Raw genomic sequence first — 21,875 nt, forward strand, 5'->3', positions numbered from 1 at the left:
GGACCTCACGCATGCAAGGCAAGTGCTCTACCGCTGAGCCATCTTCCCAACCCAGGTACTGAGTTCTTGCTCCCCACCCTCAGAGGGTGTGTGTGTGTGTGTGTGTGTGTGTGTGTGTGTGTGTGTGTGTGTGTGTGTGTGTGTGTGTGTGTGTGTGTGTGTGTGTGTGTGTGTGTGTGTGTGTGTGTGTGTGTGTGTGTGTGTGTGTGTGTGTGTGTAGAGATCCTAGAAGGACAGAGAGGAAACACCCCTACCCCACCCCCACCCCTCCCCTCTCCCCCTTCCAATTTGGTGCTAAGGATGGAACTCTCCCCTTACACATGCTAGGTGTACAATGTACCACTGCTACAGTCCAGCTCTCCCTCTTGGAGACATATTTTGTACCTTCTCTAGAAGACCCTGGCTCCCTCCTGCTAGTTCTCTTGATTTATCTCTCTAGGCTGGGTTATCATCTTTCGGCAGCTCAGCTCTGATCTCTGCGGGCTGTCACTCATTCTACAGAGGGTCAGTCCCCTCCCTCCCTCCCTCCCTCCCTCCCTCCCCCCCCACCCCAGGCTGCTAGAGCCTGTCTTGATCTCTTCTGTGTCCCCAGTACTTCCCCGGTATAAAGGGGGAAACTAAAGCAAAGATTTAATGAATAGGTGAGATACCCAGCCTGCCCATCCACAAAAGCACGGAAATCTAAGGTATCTGTCTGGGGATTAGGTTCCCAGGGGGTGGATGCCAAGTAATCTCTCTCCCAGGTGCAAGATTTTGGCAAGGGGAGGGAGGAAGACGGGATTGCAATTTGAATCTCATCCACACGCGCACCTAAGCACCTGTGGCTCTGAGGAGTTGACTCAGGCTCGGCTCTGTCTTAACTCCAGGTGTCCCCACGTGTGTGTGTGTGTGTGTGTGTGTGTGTGTGTGTGTGTGTGTGTGTGTTTGGGCGTGCCTCAGTTTCCCAGCGCGGAGGCGTTGCTCCAGCCAGCCTTACCCCCCCACCCCACCTCTCTGCTCCTCCCCCTTTTCCTTCTTCCTCTTCAGGGCAGCGTCTCGACTTCTCTCCCGGAACTCGACTGGGGCGGCTGGGGGGCCACGTCAGCGGGGTGCCGGGCGGGGCGGGGGTCACCATGCGCCGGGACGCCGTCCTGGCGGGCGCCCTGGTGGTCTACGCCGGGTACCTGGTGCTGGGCGCGCTGCTGGTGGCTCGGCTGGAGCGGCCACACGAAGCCCGGCTCCGGGCCGAGCTGGGGGCCCTGCGGGAGCAGCTGCTGGGACGCAGTCCCTGCCTGACGGCGCCCGCTCTGGATGCCTTCGTGGAGCGGGTGCTGGCGGCCGGACGACTGGGGCGCGTCGTGCTCACCAACGCCTCGCACCCCCAAAACACCTCGGACCCCACCTGGGACTTCGCCTCCGCGCTCTTCTTCGCCAGCACGCTGGTCACCACCGTGGGTATGTGATGTTTTTAGGGACCCAGGAACCCTCATTTCGGTATTCCCCCCACCCGGGATTGGGATCCCCTTAATCCACCCCCCCAAAAAAAAATTAGGACCTGATCTCCCCTCCATCCCGCCCTCCACACGCACACCCAAGCCCTCTCCACCCTCCAGGGCCCTCCTCCTGCTTTCAGCCTCTGAAGCCCCACTCTTCCACCACGACCGGCCTCCTCATCGTCCCGTCCGGGTGCCTTCAGTTCCCTCTGGGTCTAGGGCTGGCCTCAAAGTCCAGCAGGAACTCAGGACTCGCCAGATCCCAGCTGGTGGCTCTCCCCTGTCATCCTAGCTACTCAGGTGGCTGAGAGCTGAGGATCAGCGTTCAAAGCCAGCCTAGGCAGAAAAAATGTCTGTGAGATTCTGATCCCCAATTACCCAGTCAAAAGCTGGGAGGGGAGCTATGGCTTCACTCCAGTCTCCTCCTCACCACAGCGCCCCAGCAGGGCCCCCACCCCTCCTCCTCTAAGGATGCCACCCAACACCCAAGGCCTTTCTTCCAGTAAAGAACGCTGGGTACCATCTAGGCCTCATGAGACATTTCTCTGCATGTTTGGCACCTTCCTGAAAAGGCCCCAGACCCAGATCACCCCTATCCTCCTTTCCTGTAAACGGACACCAGCATGGGACCCCACCCCATCTCCACATTCCTCCCAACTAGGATGCGGTCTCCCCTGGACCTAGGGTTCCCAATCTAGTAGCCCAAATGACTGTGTGTAAGCCACCATCTTGGAGAGGCCCCCTTACCCTCCAGAAGAACCAATGACTTTACTGAGCCCTCTGCCAGGGGCCCCTACCCTCTGTCCTCAAATGGCCTTCAAACAGAGGAAGACCCTCCGTTAAGGGCATCCCTTTTCGTGTGTGTGTGTGTGTGTGTGTGTGTGTGTGTGTGTGTGTGTGTGTGTGTGTGTAGTAAGGATCTTGCTGTGTAGCAGAGGAGAGTGGCCTAGTTTACTCTGTCCTCAAACTCCCAATCCTCCTATCTGCACTCCAAGTGCTGGGATTACAGATGTGTGCCACCATCCCCTTCCTAGACCTTACACTATGAGTCTCTCTCTCTCTCTCTCTCTCTCTCTCTCTCTCTCTCTCTCTCTCTCTCTCTCTCTCTCTCTTTTGGTTGGTCGTGGGGCTTGAACTCTGGGCCTGGGCACTGTCCCTCAGCTCTTCAGCTCAAGGCAAGCGCTCTACCATTTGAGCCACAGCGCCACTCCTGGTTTTCTGGTGGTTCATTGGAGATAAGAGTCTCACAGCCTTTCCTGCCTGGGCTGGCTTTGAACTGTGACCCTCAGATCTCAGCCTTCTGAGTAGCTAGGGTTAAGGCATGAGCCATCAGCACCGGGTGAGAGTCTCTTTAAACTCATGAGTGATACTTCCTCCCCATTTGGGACTCTGAGACCTCTCAGTAAGATCCCTAGAACCACCTGAACTATTGGGGACTCTAATATCTCCTATGTAGGTCAGAGCTTGGCTCTGCACTGGCTATCCCTGACCTCAGGTGCCCTGCTCAGCCCAGATTTCCCATTTAAGGACAATTCCTAGGGACCCAGCACCCTTCCAACCTCCTCCAGATCCACAGTCAGAACCTCCTTCCTCACCCAATACTGCCCAGTGTGTTTGGGAACTGAAATTCTCTCCCCTGAGGGCACGCTAGCCATTCTGCACCCAGATCTGTCCCCTGAACCCACTGGAGACACTTCCCTGTCCATTCTTTTTATATTTTGGTGGTGGGGGAAGTAGGTAGTCCTAGGGCTTGAATTCAGGGCCTCAGTGCTGTCTCTGAACTTTCTTCCTCAAAGCTAGTGCTCTACTATTTGAGCCACAGCTCCAGTTCTTGCTTTTTATGGGTTAATTGGAGATAAAAATCTCACAGATTTTCCTGCCCAATTTTTTTTTTTTTTTTTTTTTTTTGGTCGGTCATAGGCTTGAACTCTGGGCCTGGGTGCTGTCCCTCAGCTCTTCAGCTCAAGGCGAGCACTCTACCACTTGAGCCACAGCACCACTTCCAGTTTTCTGAGTGGTTTATTGGAGATAAGAGTCTCATGGATTTTTCCTGCCCCGGCTGGCTATGAACCGTGATCCCCAGATCTCAGCCCCCTGAGTAGCTAGGATTACAGGCGTGAGCCACCGCCGCCCTCTATCCTGTCCAATGTTGACTTCAAATCGTGATCTCAGATCTCAGCCTCCTGAATAGCTAGGATTGCAGGAGTGAGTCCCCAGCAACTAGCTTCACTCTTCACTGGACATGCAGCAAGGAGTGGGCCCCTTTCCATCCTTCTCTAAGCTTGACTACCCCATTGCCTCCTGTTGGGTGTCTTGGGATCAAAAGGTCCTCTGCTTGAGGACCCCACTTCCGATCCCATTTGCAATCCAGGAAAACACCTGTTGGTGCCTTCTCCTTCCTTCCTTCCTCCCTTTTTTTTTTTTTTTTGTTGGTCGTGGGGCTTGAACTCTGGGCCTGGGCATTGTCCCTCAGCATTTCAGCTCAAGGCTCGCTCTCTACCACTTGAGCCACAGTGCCACTTCTGGTTTTCTGGTGGTTTATTGGAGATAAGAGTCTCACTGTCTTTGCTGCCTGGGCTGCTTTGAACCACGATCCTCAGGTCTCAGCCTCCTGAGTAGCTAGGATTATAAGCATGAGCCACCAGTGCCTGGCTCTCCCTCCTTTCTTCAGACCCAGAACTACTCCAGTGTCTGTTTCAAATCAGAACATTGTTCCTTGACTTTAACATGGTGATGTAGTTCTCATGCCTGTAATCCCAGCTACTGTAGAGGCAGACATGGGGAGGATTGTGGTTAAAAGCCAGCCTGACAAAAAAATGTTAGCGAGCCTCAGGAAGCTAAGATCTGAGGATCCCAGTTGGAAGCCAGCCTAGGCAGAAAAAGTCTATCTAAGAGGCTCTTATCTCCAGTTAATCAACAAAAAGTCAGGAATGGAGCTGTGGCTCAAGTGGTTAGAGCACCAGCCTTGAAAGCCATGCAAGAAACATAAGATCCTGAGTTCAAGTCCGAGCCCCAGCACATACACATATGAAAAAAGTTACCAGAACTACCTTAACCAACAAGCTGGGTGTGGTGGTGTGAGCCTGTCCTTCTAGCTGCCTGTGAGTCAAAGGTAAGTATGACCATTGTGGAGGGAGGTCTGCCTAGACAAAGAGCCCCTACCTGAAAAATAACTAAAATTTAAACAAAAATTGGAAGCCAGGAGTTGGTGGTTCACAACTGTAATCCTAGCCACTCAGGAGGCTGAGATCTGAGGATCACAGTTCAAAGCCAGCCTGGGTAGAAAAGTCTCCCCGTGAGACTTCTGTTTGTTTAGTTGTTTCTGTCCACCTGGGCGCTGTCTCTCAGCTCTTCAGCTCAAGGCTAGCGCTCTACCACTTGAGCCACAGCACCACTTCTGGCCTTTTTCTTTCTGCTTATGTGGTGCTGAGGAATCCAACCCAGGGCCTCAAGCATGCAAGGCAAGCGCTCTACCACTGAGCCACCTTCCCAGCCCTCCCCGTGAAACTCTTATCTCCAATTAACCATTCATAAACCGGAAGTGGCACTATGACCGGAAGTGATAGAGTGCTAGCCTTGAGCATAAGAGCTCACAGACAGTGCCTGGGTGCTGAAGTGAAGCCATACTACCAAAAAAAAAAAAGTGTGTGTGGGGGGAGTGTAGCTCAAGTGGGACAGTGCTTGCGTGCTTGCTAGTAGGTATGAGGCCTAAGTTGAAACCTCAATACCACAATAACTAAAGAATAAAAACCCTAAAAAACCACACCCTGGGAAGTCCCAACCTTCTTATAGCAAGCCTGGGAAATCCCTCCCTGGCCAGATCAGGTGCTCTTTTACTGCCTCCCCTCCCCCCGCCCCAGCTCTCCTGTTCTGTTTGTTATGACCTGGAACAAGGAAGGAGGAGGTTGGTTCATACTGCTGCCTGATCCTCCATCTTTACTCCTTATCATTATATATATTTTTATTTTATTTTATTTATTTTTTTGTTGGTCGTGGGGTTTGAACTCTGGTCCTGGGGCTGTCCCTCAGCTCTTCAGCTCAAGGCCAGGGCTTTACCACTTGAGCCACAGTGCCACTTCTGGCTTTTTCTGCTTAAGTGGTGCTGAAAAATACAACCCAGGGCCTCATGCATGCAAGGCAAGCATTCCACTGAGCCACCTTCCCAGCCCTCATTATAATTTTTTTGTCCATCTACCACTTGAGCCATAGCTCCACTTCTGGTTTTCTGGTAGTTAATTGGAGATATGAGTCACATGGATGCCAGGCACCGGTGGCTCATGCCTGTAATCCTAGCTACTCAGGAGACTGAGATCTGAGGATCTTGGTTCAAAGCCAGCCCAGGCAAGGAAAGTCCATGAGAATCTTATCCCCAATTAACCACCGGAAAACTCGAAGTGGTGCTTTGGCTCAAGTGGTAGAACGCTCACCTTGAGCTGAAGAGCTGAGGGACAGTGCCCAGGCCCAGTGTTCAAGCCCCAGGACTGACAAAATAAATAAATAAATACGAGTCTCATGGATTTTCCTGCCTGGGCTGGCTTTGAACTATGACCTTCACATCTCAGTCTCCTAAGTAGCTAGGATGACAAGTGTGAATCACTGACACCCAGTTTGCCTTTGGCTTTTTTCTGGTTAATTGGAAATAAAAGTCCCTGTGTGGAAGGGAGAGGCAATGGGAAGGCTGGGGTGGGATCAGGGAGGGGTCTGGCTTCCTTGGAGGTCCCAGTGGATCAGAGGACTCACCCTCACCCACAGGCTACGGCTACACGACTCCGCTGACTGACGCGGGCAAGGCCTTCTCCATCGTCTTCGCCCTCCTGGGAGTGCCCACCACCATGCTCCTGCTGACCGCCTCGGCCCAGCGCCTGGCACAGCTGCTTACTCACCGCCCCTTGTCTTGGCTGAGCCTGAGATGGGGTTGGGATCTTCGGCAGGCAGCTCGATGGCACTTGGTAGCCCTGCTAGGGATCATCATGGCTGTGTGCTTCCTGGTGCCAGCTGCCATCTTTGCCCACCTTGAGGAGGCATGGAGCTTTCTGGATGCTTTCTATTTCTGCTTCATTTCTCTGTCCACCATCGGCCTGGGGGATTACGTACCAGGGGAGGCCCCTGGTCAGCCATATCGGGCCCTCTACAAAGTGCTAGTCACAGGTGAGCTGGTGGGCCCCTGAGGGTAAGGGGTCTGAGAAGGAAGAGGGCTCCGTTCTGGGGAGCTGAGCTCCACGTGGATTTCTCACCCCTTGCCGTGTCTGCAGCATACCTCTTCCTGGGCCTCATGGCTATGGTGCTGGTGTTGCAGACTTTCCGCCATGTGTCTGACCTCCATGGCCTCACCCAGCTCATCTTGCTGCCCCATCCGTGCCCTGCCAGGCTTGGGGAAGAAGAAGAGGATCACACGGACATTCTGCAGCGCCAGCCTGAGCTACACCAGCACCTGTCCACCGATGTTCATGCTGACTACGAGTCCATCCCCAGGTAGCTGGGCAGGTGTTTCCTCACCCAGCAGGATAGACTTGGCTGGGGTGATGGGGCCCATGTGGTGGTGGCTAGAGCTGACCAAGCACTGGTGTGAGCCAGGCATTGCGGTTGATCGTCTCTTTCTCTTTCTACATCCTGGGTTCCTCTGAGCACTAAGATTCCTTTTTTTTTTTTTCTTTTGTGCCCATCCTGGGACTTGAACTCAGGGCCTGGGTGCTGTCCCTGAGCTTTTATGCTCAAGGCTAGTGCTCTACCACTTGAGCCACAGCTCTACTTCTGTCTTTTCTTAATTGGAGATAAGAGTCTCACAGGCTTTCCTGCCCAGGCTGGCTTCAAACTGTGATTCTCAGATCTCAGCTTCCTGCGTAACTAGGTTTACAGGCAAGAGCCACCAGCACCCAGCTTAATTTCCTTGATCTTTCCTTTCTTCCTACCCCACTCAAGTGTTCTCCTTGCCTCTGTCTTCCTCTCTTGCTGTCCCCTTTTGACTTACTCTCTTACTTATTCCGTCCCTTTCTCAACAGTAGCTGGTTCTGTCAGACTGTCAGCTAGAACTCCAGGTACTAGGCCAATGGCTTTATAGTGGACAAGTGAATGCTCCTCTGTAAGCCTAGATGTCCTCAGCTGTACAAAGAATGTACTCATTCATCCGAAGAGCTTTCCTTTGTGCTGGCCTTGTGCTAGGGATACAGTGCTGAGGGAGGGGACCATGGGCTTGGCTGGCCCTGGGTTCATAGACCAGATGCCTGCAGATCTAGTCACAAACAGAATTAATCCTCCAATGGGCATGATGTCTCTGGGTGAGGCAGAAAGGAAATAAAAAGTCGGGGATAATGTGGGGGAGGTATAGGGCATAGGAAGCAAGGAAGGTCATAGAGGGCTTCCTGGAGAAAGAGACAATTGAGCTAAGACCTGAGGCGTGGTTAAGAGAAGACGGTGTCCTTGTGTGTTATTACTCACAGGGCCCAGGCAGAGAACCCTGAGGTGGGCATAGCCAGGTGATAGCATCTTCTGAGGCCCACACAAGACCCCAGTCCAAGCCCAATAACAAGGGAGGTGCTCCATTGTAACAGCTGACTTTCTTTACTGGACACTAGTTAATTGCCTGTGTGCCCCTAGACTCTGAAGCCATCCAGCTTGGGCTCACCTATTGGATGCACTGTGTTCTGTTTGTACCCCAGGGCCACTACGCTACCTCTGTTTCTGTGACATGGTGACCATCGTGGCTGGGGATGGGCTCAGGGTAGCCTAGCATACACAAGGCCTTGGGTTCTATCCTCAACCATTAAAAAGAAAATGACAATCAGCCAGGTACTGGTGACGCATGCCTGTAATCCTAGCTACTTGGGGGGCTGAGCTCTGAAGACAGCTCAGGCAGGAAGTCCATGAGACTTAACTCCCACTAATCAGCAAAAAGCTGGAAGTAAAGCCGGGCACCAGTGGCTCATGCCTGTAACCTTAGCTACTCAGGAGACTGAGATCTGAGGATTGTGGTTCAAAGCCCCGGAAGGAAAGTCTGTGAGACCCTTATCTCCAATTAACCACCAGAAAACAGGAAGTAGTGCTGTGGCTCAAGCAGTAGAGCACTCACCTTGAGCTGAAGAGCACAGGAACAGCGCTGAGGCCCAGAGTTCAAGCCCCACGACTGACAAAAAAATAAGCTGGAAGTAGAGGTATGGTTCAAATGGCAGAGCAGTAGCCTTGAGTGAAAAAGCCAAGTAAGAGTTCAAGGTTCTGAGAGCTGGGAATGTGGCTTAGCGGTAGAGTGCTTGCCTAGCATGCATGAAGCCCTGGATTCAATTCCTCAATACCACATAAACAGAAAAGGCCAGAAATGGCACTTTGGCTGAAGTGGTAGAGTGCTAGCCTTGAGCAAAAGCAGCTCAGGGACAGTGCCCAGGCCCTGAGTTCAAGCCCTATGATTGGCAAACAAACAAAAACAAAACAAAAGGTATAAAGGAGTAAGCAGTAGGAAAGGAAGTCTTTCCTTTACACTCAGCATTTGCTAGTTAAATTTCTGTAGTCTTCCTCCAGGCCTGTCTGTGTCACTTATTTTATTCCTATGCAAATGGGATGTGGTGACAGTTACAGACTCTGGAGACAAACCCCTAGGTATGTCCAAACTCTGTCACTTCCAAGCCATGTAAGGCTTCGTGCAGGGGATTTCACCACCCTATGCCTCAGTTGGCTTGTTTTTGGAATGAGATGCAGACCTCACTACCTCAGGGACTTGAGTACCTAGAAAACTTGTGGAAGCTTTTAAACAATATCTGGCCTCAATAAAACTGCCTAAGTTTTTTCCCCCTCTCATTTCTTGTCTCTTTATGTTGTTGGTGCTCTACCATTTGAGCTATGCCTTCATCATGCTCCCCTTTCCCCCCAGTTATTTTCAAGGTAGGATCTTGATTTGGGCCCAGCCTGACTTGGGCTTAGCTCCTTCTACTTGTGCTTCTCTGTGTTCCTGGGATTTCAGGTGCACATCGCTGCATGCAGCTGATATGCTTTCACCACAGTTGGGATCATAGGCATGTACTACTATGCCCATCCATTGGTTCTGTTAGATTTTACACTCCTTTTTTTTTTTTTTTTTGGTCAGTCGTGGGTCCTGAACTCTGGACCTGGGTGCTGTCCCTCAGCTCTTCAGCTTAAGGCTCATACTCTACCACTTGAGCCACAGCACCACTTCTGGCTTTTTCTGTTTATGTGGTGCTGAGGAATTGAACCCGGGGCCTCATGCATGCAAGGCAAGCACTCTACCACTGAACCACCTTCCCAGCCCTGTTTTTCATTTTTTATACATTGATCTCTGCCTTTCAAGCATCTGGGACTAAAGGCTTAAGCCAATGCACCAGGTACTGGTGGCTCATGCCTATAGCTACTCAGGAGGCTGAGAACAGTGCTTCAAACACACTTTCCTGACCCAGCTGGCTTTGAATCTCAATACTCACATCTCATGAGCCAACAGTGCCCAGCTAAGAGGAACTTCTTGATGGCCTTCTTATAATTATAATTATTATATTTTTATTATCTTTAAGTAGTGGGAATCATTCAACAAAGCAGTTTATGAATACAATGAATCCTCATAGATGTCACCCCTTTCAACGTCGTCCTTTGTTATTATTTTTTCATTCTTTTCTTTTCTTTGTCAGTCGTGGGGCCTGACCTCAGGGCCTGGGTGCTGTCTCTCAGCTCTTCAGCTGAAGGCTGGAGCTCTACCACTTGAGCCACAGCGCCACTTCCGGCTTTTTCTGCTTATATAGTGCTGAGGAATCGAACCCAGGGCCTCATGCATGCAAGGCAAGCACTCTAACACTGAGCCACCATCCTAACCCTGTTATTATTATTTTTTTAATGCGCAGGGCTTGAACTGGGACTTGAACTTAGGTCCTGGGCGCTGTCGCTCAACTTTCTCTGAGCTTTCTTTTGCTCAAGGCCAGCGCTCTACCACTTTGAGCCATTGCTCCACTTCCTTCTTTTTGGTGGTTAACTGGATAAGAATCTCATGGACTTTCCTGCCGGGACTGGCTCTGCACGGTGGTCCTCAGTTCCTCAGCTCACATGAGTGAGCTGCATGCGCCTAGCTTTATCATTCTTTGATGGTCTTTTGAAAAGCACAACCTTCAGGTCTCCCGCCTTCAAGTGCCTTGGCCCTTGAGCTCCGCCTCCAACCCTTTTCAAGCAACTCCGGATTGGGGAGGGGCGGTCCGCGTTACCACGGAGACCGATGCATTACCATGGAGACAGACGCGCCACGCGGGCCCGCCTCCGGAAGACGGAAGCGGGTTGCGGAAGCTCGAGGGACGCCATTTTGAGAACGGGCAGGAGAGACGGGAGAAGCGCTGCCAAGCAACGGTTGGCCGGTTCAAACCAAGTGACTGGTACTACGGGGTGGGGAGGAGAGGGCAGTGCCATCCCAGGGGGGATGCGGGGGGGTGGGAAGGGGTTGGGAAGGGGCGGGGAGGGAAAAAGACAGGGGAAGGGCTGTAGATTTTGTGGGACCCGCGAGAGGAGGGGCGAGGGAGGCCGAGGAGGGCGGCGAGAGGGCGGGGCGGCGGGGGGCGTGGCCGGGGCCGGCCTGGAAGATGAGCGGAGGCGGCCACTCGCTCTGGGGCATGGAGCGGACCCGACTTCACGGCGTGGAGAGGGGGCGTGAGAACAGGTGGGGGGAGAAGGTGACGCGGCTGGTGGGGAATGTGAGGATCGTGAAGGCGGGCTGGTCTTGGAACAAGGAAAGGGCGCCGGACGAGGAGAGGGACGAGGAGAGGTCCGCCGGCGAGGGCAACATCCCCGGGGAGGAGCTATTCAAAACCGAGGAAAAATTCCGGGACTCGGAGTTATTTGGAGGTGAACTACCGCACTGCTGGGACGACGAGGCGTTCGGAATCCGGGAGGGGTACTGCGGCGGCGGTGAGCGGTGTCGAACCCGGGAGGGATGCTATGGTGGCGAAGAACGGTGTCGGGTCCGGGAGGGATGCTTTGGTGCCGAGGAGCGGTGTCGGGCCCGGGAGGCATACTGTAGCGGCGAAGAGCGGTGTCGAGCCCAGGAGGGATGGGCCAAAGACCTCTACCGACGACGGGAGGGATCCCAGAGTGCAGACAGATTCGGAGGAGAGGAGCTATCCTGGGGCGAAGAGAGATACCGAGGCCTGGAGGGAACCCGAGGTGAAATGCGATACCGAAGCCGGGAGGGATCCCGGGGTGAGATGCGATACCGAAGCCGGGAGGGATCCCGGGGTGAAATGCTATTCCGAGGCCGGGAGGGATCCCGGGGAGGGGAACGATTCCGAAGCCGGGAGGAATCCCGGGCTGAAGCGAGATACCCAGGCCGGGAGGGATCCCGGGCTGAAGCGAGATACCAAAGCCGGGAGGGAACCCGGGCTGAAGCGAGATACCAAAGCCGGGAGGGAACCCGGGCTGAAACGAGATACCAGCGCCGGGAGGGATCCCGGGCTGAAGCGAGGTACCACAGCCGGGAGGGATCCCGGGGTGAAGAGAAATACCGAGGCAGAGAAGGACCCTGGGTGGAAGAGAGATCGCGAATCGGGAGGAAGTCCCGAGCCGGGGAGAGATTCTGGGGCGAAAAGAGACATCGATTCGGGGACAGATCGCGGGGTGAGGAGCACTGTCGAGGCAGCGATGGACCCTGGGGCGAAGAGAGATTCGGTGGAGAAGATAGGTGCCCGTGGCTGGAAGAGGTGTACCGGGAGGGATCCCGAGTGGAGGACCGGTCCCAGGAGGAAGAGTGGATCCTTAAGGAGAATGGGCGGGGCGAAGACCGAGTCCTGGGCCGGGACAGGTGCGGGAGTTTGCGGAAGCTGAGTAGGGACCCCTTCCGAGGGGAGGAGCTGTCGGCCGAGAAGGGGCGTGGCGAGGATGCCGTGTCGGCGGAGCTCCCGCCCAGGAATCCCGGGAAAGCGTGGGAGATGGAGCCCGGGGAGGGGCAGGGGCGGGACACGGAGAGGAAGCGCAGCGCGCACTCCCCGAGTCGGAAAGCGCGGAATGGGCGCCGTGTGGAGAAGCTCCGGGAAGTGGTCGCTGAGCGGGGTCAGACCAAGCCGAAGAACAACCGGTCCTTGAGCAAGGTCGCAGAATGGAGAAGGGGGAGCTTCGAGGGAAAGAGGGAAGGTAGGGAAAGGAGCGAGAGCAGAGGCAAGAACAGGGATGGGAATAGGACAACGGATAACAAGAAGGGATTGCTCAAAGGACGAAACTGTAACCGAGACCGGCCGAAGAGCAATGACCTAAAACTGAGAGAGGTCGGAGCCAGGATCAAGATCAGGCGAAAGGAGCCGGACCTTAGGAGGCACCCGAGCATTAGTAGGGGCGGGGCCCGGAGCCAGAGCCGGGCGCAGACCAAGAGGAAGGAGGGGCTGGGGTCGCGGAGCAAGAGCAGGGGCGGGGTCAGGAGTAAGAATGGAGGCGTGGACCTGAGCAGGGGCGTGGCCAAGAGTAAGAGGAAGGTTACGGCCAGGTGCAAGAGTTGAGACCCCGACGGGGGCGGGGCGAAGCGCTGGAGCCTGTGCAATCACTCAGAGCTGTCTGGACAGCCCTGGAGAGCTGCCTCACCTGCCACTATTGAGCCGGGCGTTATCCAGGCTACATTGCGCTCTGCCAAGCCGTGTCCCCTGCCAGCCCTGTGAGATCGAAAGGAGCGAGACAGACAGACAGAGAAGTACAAGTCCTGCGGGCGCTGTGGAAGATGCTACTTTCTGTAAGCCGGAACTTTGCCCATGGACCTGCACAAGGTGAGGGGACAGTGCAGGAGAAAGGGGCCTGAGTGGGGGGAGGAAGGGGGCTGCACCACCACACGGCATGGGTCTGGACATCTGGCCCACCTCTCTTAGAAAAATACCTGGGCTTCCCTTACTACCTGAAGGTCAACTGCTCCTGTGAGGAGAGGCTGAGTGGATGCAGTAGGGAGTGGGCCGACCCAGCCTCAGTTTCCCCATCTCTAACATTATTTGTGTGTGTGTGTCGTGGGGCCTGTACTCTGGGCCTGGGCACTGTCCCTCAGCTCTTCAGCTCAAGGCTAGCGCTCTACCACTTGAGCCACAGCCCCACTTCTGGCCTTTTCTGCTTATATGGTGCTGAGGAATCGAACCCAGGGCCTCATGCATGCAAGGCAAGCGCTCTACCACTCTTCCTAGCCCACCTCTAACATTTTGATAGAGCTAGTATCAAAGTGATAAACCTGCAGGATTGAAGATTATCTATGTACAGGTCCCAGTGCCCCACCAAGGATAGAAAAGGAGCCCCAAGTGAGCTGCTTTCACTTAATTTTTATTGAAATATAGCTCACAAATATAGTTCACAAAAAGTATACTTTACAGTGCTGGGGAAGGAACCTAAAGCTTTGGAGTGCTAGGCATGTGCTCTGCTTGAGCTACTTCTAGCCCCAAACTCAGTATTTAAAAGTGTACTTCCCTGTTTGTGTCTTTTTTTTTTTTTTTTTTGGTCAGTATTGAATATTGAACTCAGGGTCTGGGCATTGTCCTTAGCTTTTTTTTTTTTTTTCCTCAAGGCTGATCTTCTGCCATTTGAGCCACAGCTCTACTTTTGGATTTTTGGTGATTCCTTGGAGATAAGTGTCTCACAGATTTTCTGTCCCAGGCTGGCTTTGAACCAAATCTCAGCCTCCTTAGTAACTAGGATTATAGACATGGGCACTGGTGCTCAGCTTTCTTTCATACTTTTTAGTATATTTATGAAGTTGAGCAACCATCATCACTGTTATTCCAGACTTCTTTGATCATCCCAGAAGAAGTCCTGTGCCCATTAGTACTTCATTCTCCACTCTCCCAAAGCCCTGGAAATCATTACTCTTCTATCTTCCACTATGAATTTGCCTAGCCTGACTTTTTCACATATGTGCAATCTGACTATGTGCTGATTTGTGTTTGGCTGTTTTTGCTTGATATTTTCAAGGCTTGTTCATATTCTAGCATGCATTGTCCTTTTTGTGGCTGCATTTCATTCTCTTGCATGAATGTGTCACATCTTCATCTGCTCATTGTTTGATGAATATTTGGTTTATTTCCCCTGTTACACCATTATGAAGAATGCTGCTATGGGCCTTTGTGTACAAGCTTTTGTGCCATGGTGTCTTTTCAGCTGTCTTTGGTGTATAGCTAGAAGTGGGGTTGCTAAGTCATATGCTAACCTGCTTTAAGGAAGTTCCAGTTTTCCAAAGCAGTTTTGTTATGTTTCCATTCCCATCAGCAATGTGTGAGAGTCTCAGTTTCTCTACATTCTCGCCAACACTAGCTAGTATCAATGCTGGTGTGTGTAAAGTGATACTGTGGTGTTTTTGTTTTTGTTTTGGTCAGTCATGGGGCTTGAACTCTGGGCCTGGGTGCTATCTCTCAGCTCTTCAGCTCAAGGCTAGCACTCTACCACTTGAGCCACAGTGCTACTTCCAGCTTTTTCTGCTTATATGGTGCCTCATAAATGCAAGGCAAGCACTCTACCCTTCTGAGCCCTTATTTTTTATTTATTTACATTTTGGTAGGTTATGGGACTTGAACTGGGGACCTAGGCACTGTCCCTGAGCTCTTTTCCTCAAGGGTAGCACTAACCACAGCTTCATTTTCGGTTTTCTGGTGGTTAATTGGAGATAAGAGTCTCATGGCCTTTCCTGCCCCAGCTGGCTTTGAACCGTGATTCTCAAATCTCAGCCTCCTGAGTAACTATGATTACAGGTGTGAACCACCAACGCCTGGCTTATTTCAGTTCTCTTGTTAGACATGTGCTCTACCACTTGAGCCAAGCTCCACCTGGTGTTTCAGTTCTCTTGTATTAAACTTCTTATTTAAAATTTGCTTTATGCTCTGAAATATGATGTGTTTTGGAGAAATTTCCATGGATTGATAAGAACATGTGTTGTGTGGCTGTTAGGTGGAGTAGTCTATAAATCTGTTAAGTTCATGGGATGTATGTTTATTCGTTTTAATTATTATAATTACTTCTTTTTTTTTTTTTTTAATTCGGTCATGGGGCCTGAACTCTGGGCCTGGGTGCTGTCCCTCAGCTCTTCAGCTCAAGGCTAGCGCTCTACCACTTGAGCCACAGCGCCACTTCCAGCTTTTTTTTCTTTTTGTTTATGTGGTGCTGGGGAATCGAACCCAGGGCCTCACGCATGCAAGGCAAGCGCTCTACCACTGAGCCACCTTCCCAGCCCCTATTATAATTACTTCTGCAAGGAAGAGAGTTCATTGTACATTTTCACACATGGATACAATATATCTCAGTCAACCTCTCTATTTCTCTCTCTTTCCTCCTCCTTCCCTTATTTTGGAAGCACTAGGCTTTAAATTCTGGGTCTTGGGCTGGGAAGGTGGCTCGGTGGTAGAGGGCTTGCTTTGTATACATGAGGCCCTGGGTTCGATTCCTTAGCACCACATAAGCAGAAAAAGCCAGAAGTGACACTGTGGCTCAAGTTGTAGAGCAGTTGCCTTGAGCTGAAGAGCTGAGGGACAGCACCCAGGCCCAGAGTTCAGGCCCCACAACTGACAAAAAAAAAAAAAAAAAAAGCTGGGCACCAGTGGCTCATACCTGTAATCCTAGCTACTTAGGAGGCTGAGATATGAGGATCATGGTTCAAAGCCAGCCTGGCAGGAAAGGCTGTGAAATGCTAATCTCCAATAAATCACCAGAAAATCGGAAGTGGTGCTGTGGCTCAAGTGGTAGAACACTAGCCTTGAGCTGAAGAGTTGAGGGACAGTGCTCAGCCCCAGAGTTCAAGCCCTGTGACTGACAAAATAATAATAAATACATAAATAAATTCTAGGTCTTAGGCTTGTTAGGCAGGCTCTCCCGTGTGTGCGTGTGTGTGTGTGTGTGTGTGTGTGTGTGTGTGTGTGTGTGTGTGTGTGTGTGTGTGTGTGTGTGTGTGTGTGTGTGTGTGTGTGTGTGTGTGTGTGTGTGTGTGTGTGTGTGTGTGTGTGTGTGTGTGTGTTGGCCCTTGAACTTGAACTCAGGGAATGAGCAGTGTCCCTGAGGTTTTTGGTTCAAGTCTAACACTCTACCACTAGAGTCACAACTTCACTTCCAGCTTTTTTTTGGCTGGTTAATTGGAGACAAGAGAGTCATATGAACTTTTCTGCCAAGGCTGGCTTCAAACCGTGATCCTCAGATCTCAACCACCTGAATAGCTAGAATTATAGTATTAGCCACCAGTGCCTGGCTTCCTTCCCCACTTTTAAAAATAAGTGTCAATAGGTTTTATTGTTCTGTTTTCATATATACAATCAAGCCACAGTGGCAATGAGAGAGCACTCTGGTGCCTCTCTCTTTCTCTCTCTCTCTTTTCCTTAAATGGTGTTAGGGATGGTTCTCATGGCCTTACACCCCCAGCTACTTCCTTTATAGTGCAGATGAGAAAGAGAGAGAGATGCTAAGAGACAGACATGCTATATCACACCTAGCTATGTGGCTTTGGACAGATGGCTTGCCTTCATTGACCATATTTTCTTAATCTTCACAGTGTAACAGAATGAAGATACTGGTTTCCACTTTCCCCTTCTTTGTGATGATACGAAGATTGAAGAAGTTGGTATATGTCAGGGTCTTGGTGCTAGGGTCACGGTGAGTTATAGAAGATTATTATTATGATTTGCCCTATTATTAAACTTTTTTTGTGCCAGTCCTGGGACTTGAACTCAGCACCTGAGTGCTGTCCCTCAGCTTCTTTGCTCAAGGCTAGTGCTCTACCACTTGAGCTACAGCTCTACTTCCTGCCATTGTTGGTGTTTAATTGGAGCTAAAAATCTCAAGGAGATCCCTTCCTGGGCTGGCTTCCACATGATCTTTAGATCACAGCCTCCTGGGTAGCTAGGTGTGGGCCACCATCACCTGGTTGTTAGACTTTATTTGCAGGTAGAGATTCCTCTTGTATTTAAAAGTGGCTTTATGAACTTAGGTCTCACCTTATCTACCAGTTTGTGTTACTCAAAAAAATGGGGGCAGCCTCTTAGTCCTAAGATAGCCCTGAGGTATGCTTTTTTTTTTTTTTTTTTTTTTTGGTCAGTTGTGGGGCTTGAACTCTGGGCCTGGGCAATGTCCCTCAGCTCTTCAGCTCAAGGCTAGCACTCTACCACTTGAGCCACAGCACCACTTCTGGTTTTCTGTTTTTTGTTTTTGTTTTTGCCAGTCCTGGGGCTTGAACTCAGGGCCTGGGCACTGTCTCTGAGCTTCTTTTGCTCAAGCCTCGTACTCTACCACTTGAGCCACAGTACTGCTTCCAGCTTTTTCTGTTTATATGGTACTGAGGAATCGAACCCAGGGCTTGATGCATGCTAGGCAAGCACTGAACCACTGAGCCACATCCCCAGCCCCTCTGGTGCTTTATTGGAGATAAGAGTCTCATGGACTTTCCTGCCTGGGCTGGCTTTGAACCACAATCCTTAGCTCTCAGCCTCCTGAGTAGCTAGGATTACAGGTGTGAGCCACCTGCACCCAACTGAGATGTGCATTTTAAAGGACAGATAAGGGGCTGGGAATGTGGCTTAGTGGTAGAGTGCTTTCCTCGCATGCATGAAGCCCTGGGTTCAATTCCTCAGTACCCCATACACAGAAAAAGCTGGACGTGGCACTGTGGCTCAGTGGTAGAGTGCTAGCCTTGAGCAAAAGCAGCTCAGGGACAGTGCCCAGGCCCTGAGTTCAAGCCCAGGAATGGCAAAAAAAAAAAGGCCAGATAAAGGTGGGGCTGACAGCTAGGGGGTCTTGGAGGTTGGGAGGCAATATAGGTCTCAGGGATCCACCTGATCCCATGCTCACCTTTCCTTTTGGCAGCTACATGCTGACCTTGACTGTTGGTGGACCCACAGCTGTGAGGAATGGGCAATCTGTCCATCTGCTACAACAGCCCCAGGACAAGTAAGCCCTATAGCCTGCCCAGATTCTGCCTTCCTTTCCACACAGGCTGCACCCATGTCTCCCCTGCCAGGCTGGCCCTATCTTGCTACAAGCCCTATTATATGCTCTGCTCAGGCAGAGATTAAATGGCTCTACACAGCCTCATCTGAATTCAAAGACTGAAAAGCCATGACATTCACATCATGTCCCATGCATCAAAGGCGTGTGCAAGCCTCTGCCTCCAATTTTTTTGGTCAGTCATGGGGCTTGAACTCTGGGCCTGGGCACTGCCCCTGAGCTCTTCAGCTCAAGGCAAGCACTTTACCATTTGAGCCGCAGCAACACTTCTGGTTTTCTGGTGGTTAATTGGAGATAAGTCTCATGGATTTTCCTGCCTGGGCTGGCTTTGAACCAGGATCCTCAGATCTCAGCCTCCTGAGTAGGATTACTCTAGATGTGAGCCACCAGTGCCCAGCTCCCTAATTGTTTTGAGACTGAGTCTCTCTATGCAGCCCAGACCAACCTAGAATTCTTAACCCTCCTGCCTCAACCTCTAGAATGCTGGGACTACAGGTATGTATCACCATTCCTGGATTTGTGCAAGTACCCTGAATGTGCATCTGTCCATCAGGCATTCCCATCCTTTATACTTCTGGGAGGCTTCTAAATCTCCCATCCATGCTGACTACTTTTGTGTTTCTCAAAGAGGACCTGAGCTTGTGTTTGTGATGGAAGTCTCTCCCTTTCTACTTCAAGCCATAATTCAGATAACTCTTTATCCTCCAATGCTTTTTTTTTTTTTAACCTATTCAGGACATAAGAGTGGCTTTCTCTTGCCTCTGCTGTCCTGAACCCTCTTCCAGAACCTCTCATCCCTTCCATGACCCTCTCCTCATTCCTCCTGCATCCTAACCCTGACAACTCTTGAGGTTTCTTGTCTCCTGTTTTTTTTTTTTGGCCAATCCTGGGACTTGAACTCAGGGTCTAGGCACCATCCCTGATCATCTTTTTGCTCAAGGCTAGCTCTCCACCACTTGAGCCACAACACCACTTCCCGCTTTTTCTGTTGATGTGGTCTTGAGGAATGGAACCCAGGGCTTCATGCATGCTAGGCAAGCACTCCACCTCTCCTCTGTTTTTTGTTTTTGTTTTTGTTTTTTGTCAGTTGTGGGACCTGAACTCTCGGCCTGAGTGCTGTCCCTCAGCTCTTCAGCTCAAGGCTAGCGCTCTACCACTTGAGCCACAGCGCCACTTCCGGCTTTTTCTGCTTATGTGGTGCTGAGGAATCAAACCCAGGGTCTCATGCATGCAAGACAAGCACTGTACACGAGCCACTCTCCCAGCCCCTCTCCTCTGTTCTTTACAGGACCCGACTCAACATAGTCTTTTCTGAATGAAAAAGTGATCACTTGCGTATAGTACCTTATGGTAGGTATTGATTGGCAGCTAAACAGAGGCGGTAGAGGCTGGATAAAGGATGGAGGAACAAGTTAGCACAGAGGGGCCCAATAACTGCTTCTTGCTCAGTGCTAGGAAGAAAATGATTTCCATGGGTAAATGAAGACAGTGGGTAAATGAAACAAGTAACCAACTGCCCCTAGTCAGTGATCAGCCTGTGTTTATTGAATAGGGGAGGGAGGAAGAGAGAAGACCTTAGGCTTTGTGTTTTAAGTGTTCCAGCTTTGCTTGTTGGACAGAGGCATGAAACGGATGAGAGGAGACAGTTTTTGTCTTCTCTCACAAGAACATTTGCCTATAATGTGCAAGGCCCTTGTCTGGATCCCTAGTGGAGAGGGAAGAGGAGGGAGAGGGAGAGAAAGAAGGGGGAAAGAAAGAGGGAGAGAGAGGGAGAGAGAGAGATTAGAGAAAGCAGAGGTAGCACTAGCACCTAGCAGTGCTCTTCCAGTGTGGGGCAGAGGAGGGAGTGGGAGTGGCACACGCTAAGAAGGGTGGTCGTACAGGTGCCTGACTTTGCTCTCCCAGGAGGCTATGTCTGGAGAACTCCTCAATGCAGAGATGGCATCTTCTCCCCTGAGTTTTTCTGCAAGATGATGAGCAGAAGATGAGCCAGTTACAAAGGCATGTTGACTGTGACTCCTGTGGTACTTGACTTCTCCCCCAGTCCTGAGCCCATTCAGTGACTACCTGCTCATCTTCCATGGTGAGCTGCACCTTCATGAGTTCCCACTCCATGGCAATTGGGCCCTGTTCTTCATCCCTGTGTGTGAAAGTCCAGGAGCTACACCACAGGGTGTGCAGGACTGTCTACCCATCCCTACTGTCTGCTGCCTGCAGGTGACGGCCAGCTGTTTTGTGGGCCTAGTGATCCTTTCCACCTTCTGCTGGACACTACATAATGCCACTCTCCGTGAAATCTTCCGCGGGTCTTCTCAGACAAGTTCCAGATAGAGCTCCAAGCAACTCTTCAGGACAAGGATGAACCTAAACATCCTTGGGCAAACAATCACTGGCCCCTATCTCTAGCCTGCTCCAACTCCCATGTACCCTCAGGCCTCTCCTGTTAGACCTTTTATGGAAACACTGCTTGCCTTCCACACAGGCCTCCGTGTTTTGCTTGAATGTTTACTACCTATTCAGATCCAAATAAACCCTCATTTCAGTACCAGCAAGGAGCCCTCCCTCAGGTTCACTTGGATTGTGCTATCCCAGCTGCACAGGTCATTAAAATATGAAAGCCTTTCTTTACTATGGCCAATGCTTCTTTGTCTGCACATCAGTCACATCCCCAGATCGAGTGTTGAAGAACTAGACACTAAAGGTGGAAGGTATTGAGAGACTAAAGAACGCTACACATGGATCCAGGACTTAGTACTTGTACTTAGCATACAATTCCTTGGGGTCTTAGGGACAGAACTGTGTTGAAGGTTGGCAGCAAGACCAGTAGATTCCTTCCCTTGGGTCAGAGGGAAGGAACTTCTATACCGAGCAAAACAAAAGTCATCTAGGCCCATATATATGCCTTGTCTCTCAACATCAAAGCTTTCAGGTGCCGAGTGCTGGTGTCTCACACCTGTCACCCTAACTACTCAGGAGGGTAAGATCTGAGGATGATAGTTCAGAGCCATCCCAGGCAGGAAAATCTGAGACTCTTACCAAAAGAAGCTGGAAGTTGAACTGTGGCTCAAATGATAAAGTGCTAGCCTTGAGCAGAAAAGCTCAGGGGCAGCACCCAGTCCAAGTTTAAGCCCCATAACACACAGACAAAATACCTTGGTTTTACATGCTTTTTAAGGCATATAGGGCTCTAGCCTTTAACTCACAGTAGTAGTGATGATGAAAATGGGACATGAGCATAAAAGAACTGTCTTGGTCAAGCAGCAGAGGAAAGGGGATGGTGAAAGGCAAGGGTAGGAAGTGGGAAGGCAAAGTGGCCACCAAATGTACTATATGTATTTTGTATGCACATAAAATATGAAACTCTTAAAAAGCATGTGTGTGTAGATATTTTTCCTTAGTCGTGGAGCTTGAACTCGGTGCCTGCACACTTTCCCTGAGGTCTTGCTCAAGGCTAGTGCTCTAACACTTTGAGCCACAGCACCACTTCCAATTTTCAGG

The 21,875-nt window shown here is 51.1% G+C and overlaps 2 protein-coding genes across 6 annotated transcripts; both read left to right on the top strand.

Moving 5' to 3' along the window:
* Nucleotides 1-1,099: 1,099 nt before the first annotated feature.
* On the top strand, nt 1,100-9,252 carry LOC138811137 (potassium channel subfamily K member 6-like). Its single transcript, XM_069998774.1, has 3 exons — nt 1,100-1,434; nt 6,225-6,620; nt 6,725-9,252. The coding sequence occupies exons 1-3, from the start codon at nt 1,113-1,115 to the stop codon at nt 6,946-6,948; spliced, it is 942 nt and encodes a 313-aa protein (XP_069854875.1). The 5' UTR covers nt 1,100-1,112; the 3' UTR covers nt 6,949-9,252.
* Nucleotides 9,253-11,009: 1,757 nt separating this feature from the next.
* On the top strand, nt 11,010-21,672 carry LOC138811135 (serine/arginine repetitive matrix protein 5-like). Of its 5 annotated transcripts, none has more exons than XM_069998770.1 (6): nt 11,010-13,192; nt 16,930-17,030; nt 18,237-18,320; nt 19,666-19,727; nt 20,283-20,460; nt 20,595-21,671. In XM_069998770.1, the coding sequence occupies exon 1, from the start codon at nt 11,030-11,032 to the stop codon at nt 12,929-12,931; it is 1,902 nt and encodes a 633-aa protein (XP_069854871.1). In that variant the 5' UTR covers nt 11,010-11,029; the 3' UTR covers nt 12,932-13,192; nt 16,930-17,030; nt 18,237-18,320; nt 19,666-19,727; nt 20,283-20,460; nt 20,595-21,671. The 5 variants fall into 5 exon arrangements, with proteins under 5 accessions (XP_069854871.1, XP_069854872.1, XP_069854870.1 ...); XM_069998771.1 differs by having other exon boundaries at nt 20,283-20,378; XM_069998769.1 differs by having other exon boundaries at nt 20,283-21,671.
* Nucleotides 21,673-21,875: the final 203 nt, after the last annotated feature.

Source organism: Dipodomys merriami, unplaced genomic scaffold, assembly GCF_024711535.1.
Source record: "Dipodomys merriami isolate MVZ:Mamm:240054 unplaced genomic scaffold, mDipMer1.0.p SCAF_52, whole genome shotgun sequence".
In the NCBI taxonomy this organism is placed as follows: domain Eukaryota; kingdom Metazoa; phylum Chordata; class Mammalia; order Rodentia; family Heteromyidae; genus Dipodomys; species Dipodomys merriami.

Excerpts from the sequence above, each read along its gene's own strand:
- LOC138811135 (XM_069998772.1), top strand. The coding sequence starts at position 11,030 with ATGAGCGGAGGCGGCCACTCGCTCTGGGGCATGGAGCGGACCCGACTT.
- LOC138811137 (XM_069998774.1), top strand. The coding sequence starts at position 1,113 with ATGCGCCGGGACGCCGTCCTGGCGGGCGCCCTGGTGGTCTACGCCGGG. Across the intron at positions 1,435-6,224 it reads CACGCTGGTCACCACCGTGG|GCTACGGCTACACGACTCCG; the intron begins GTATGTGATGTT and ends CCTCACCCACAG. Across the intron at positions 6,621-6,724 it reads CTACAAAGTGCTAGTCACAG|CATACCTCTTCCTGGGCCTC; the intron begins GTGAGCTGGTGG and ends CCGTGTCTGCAG.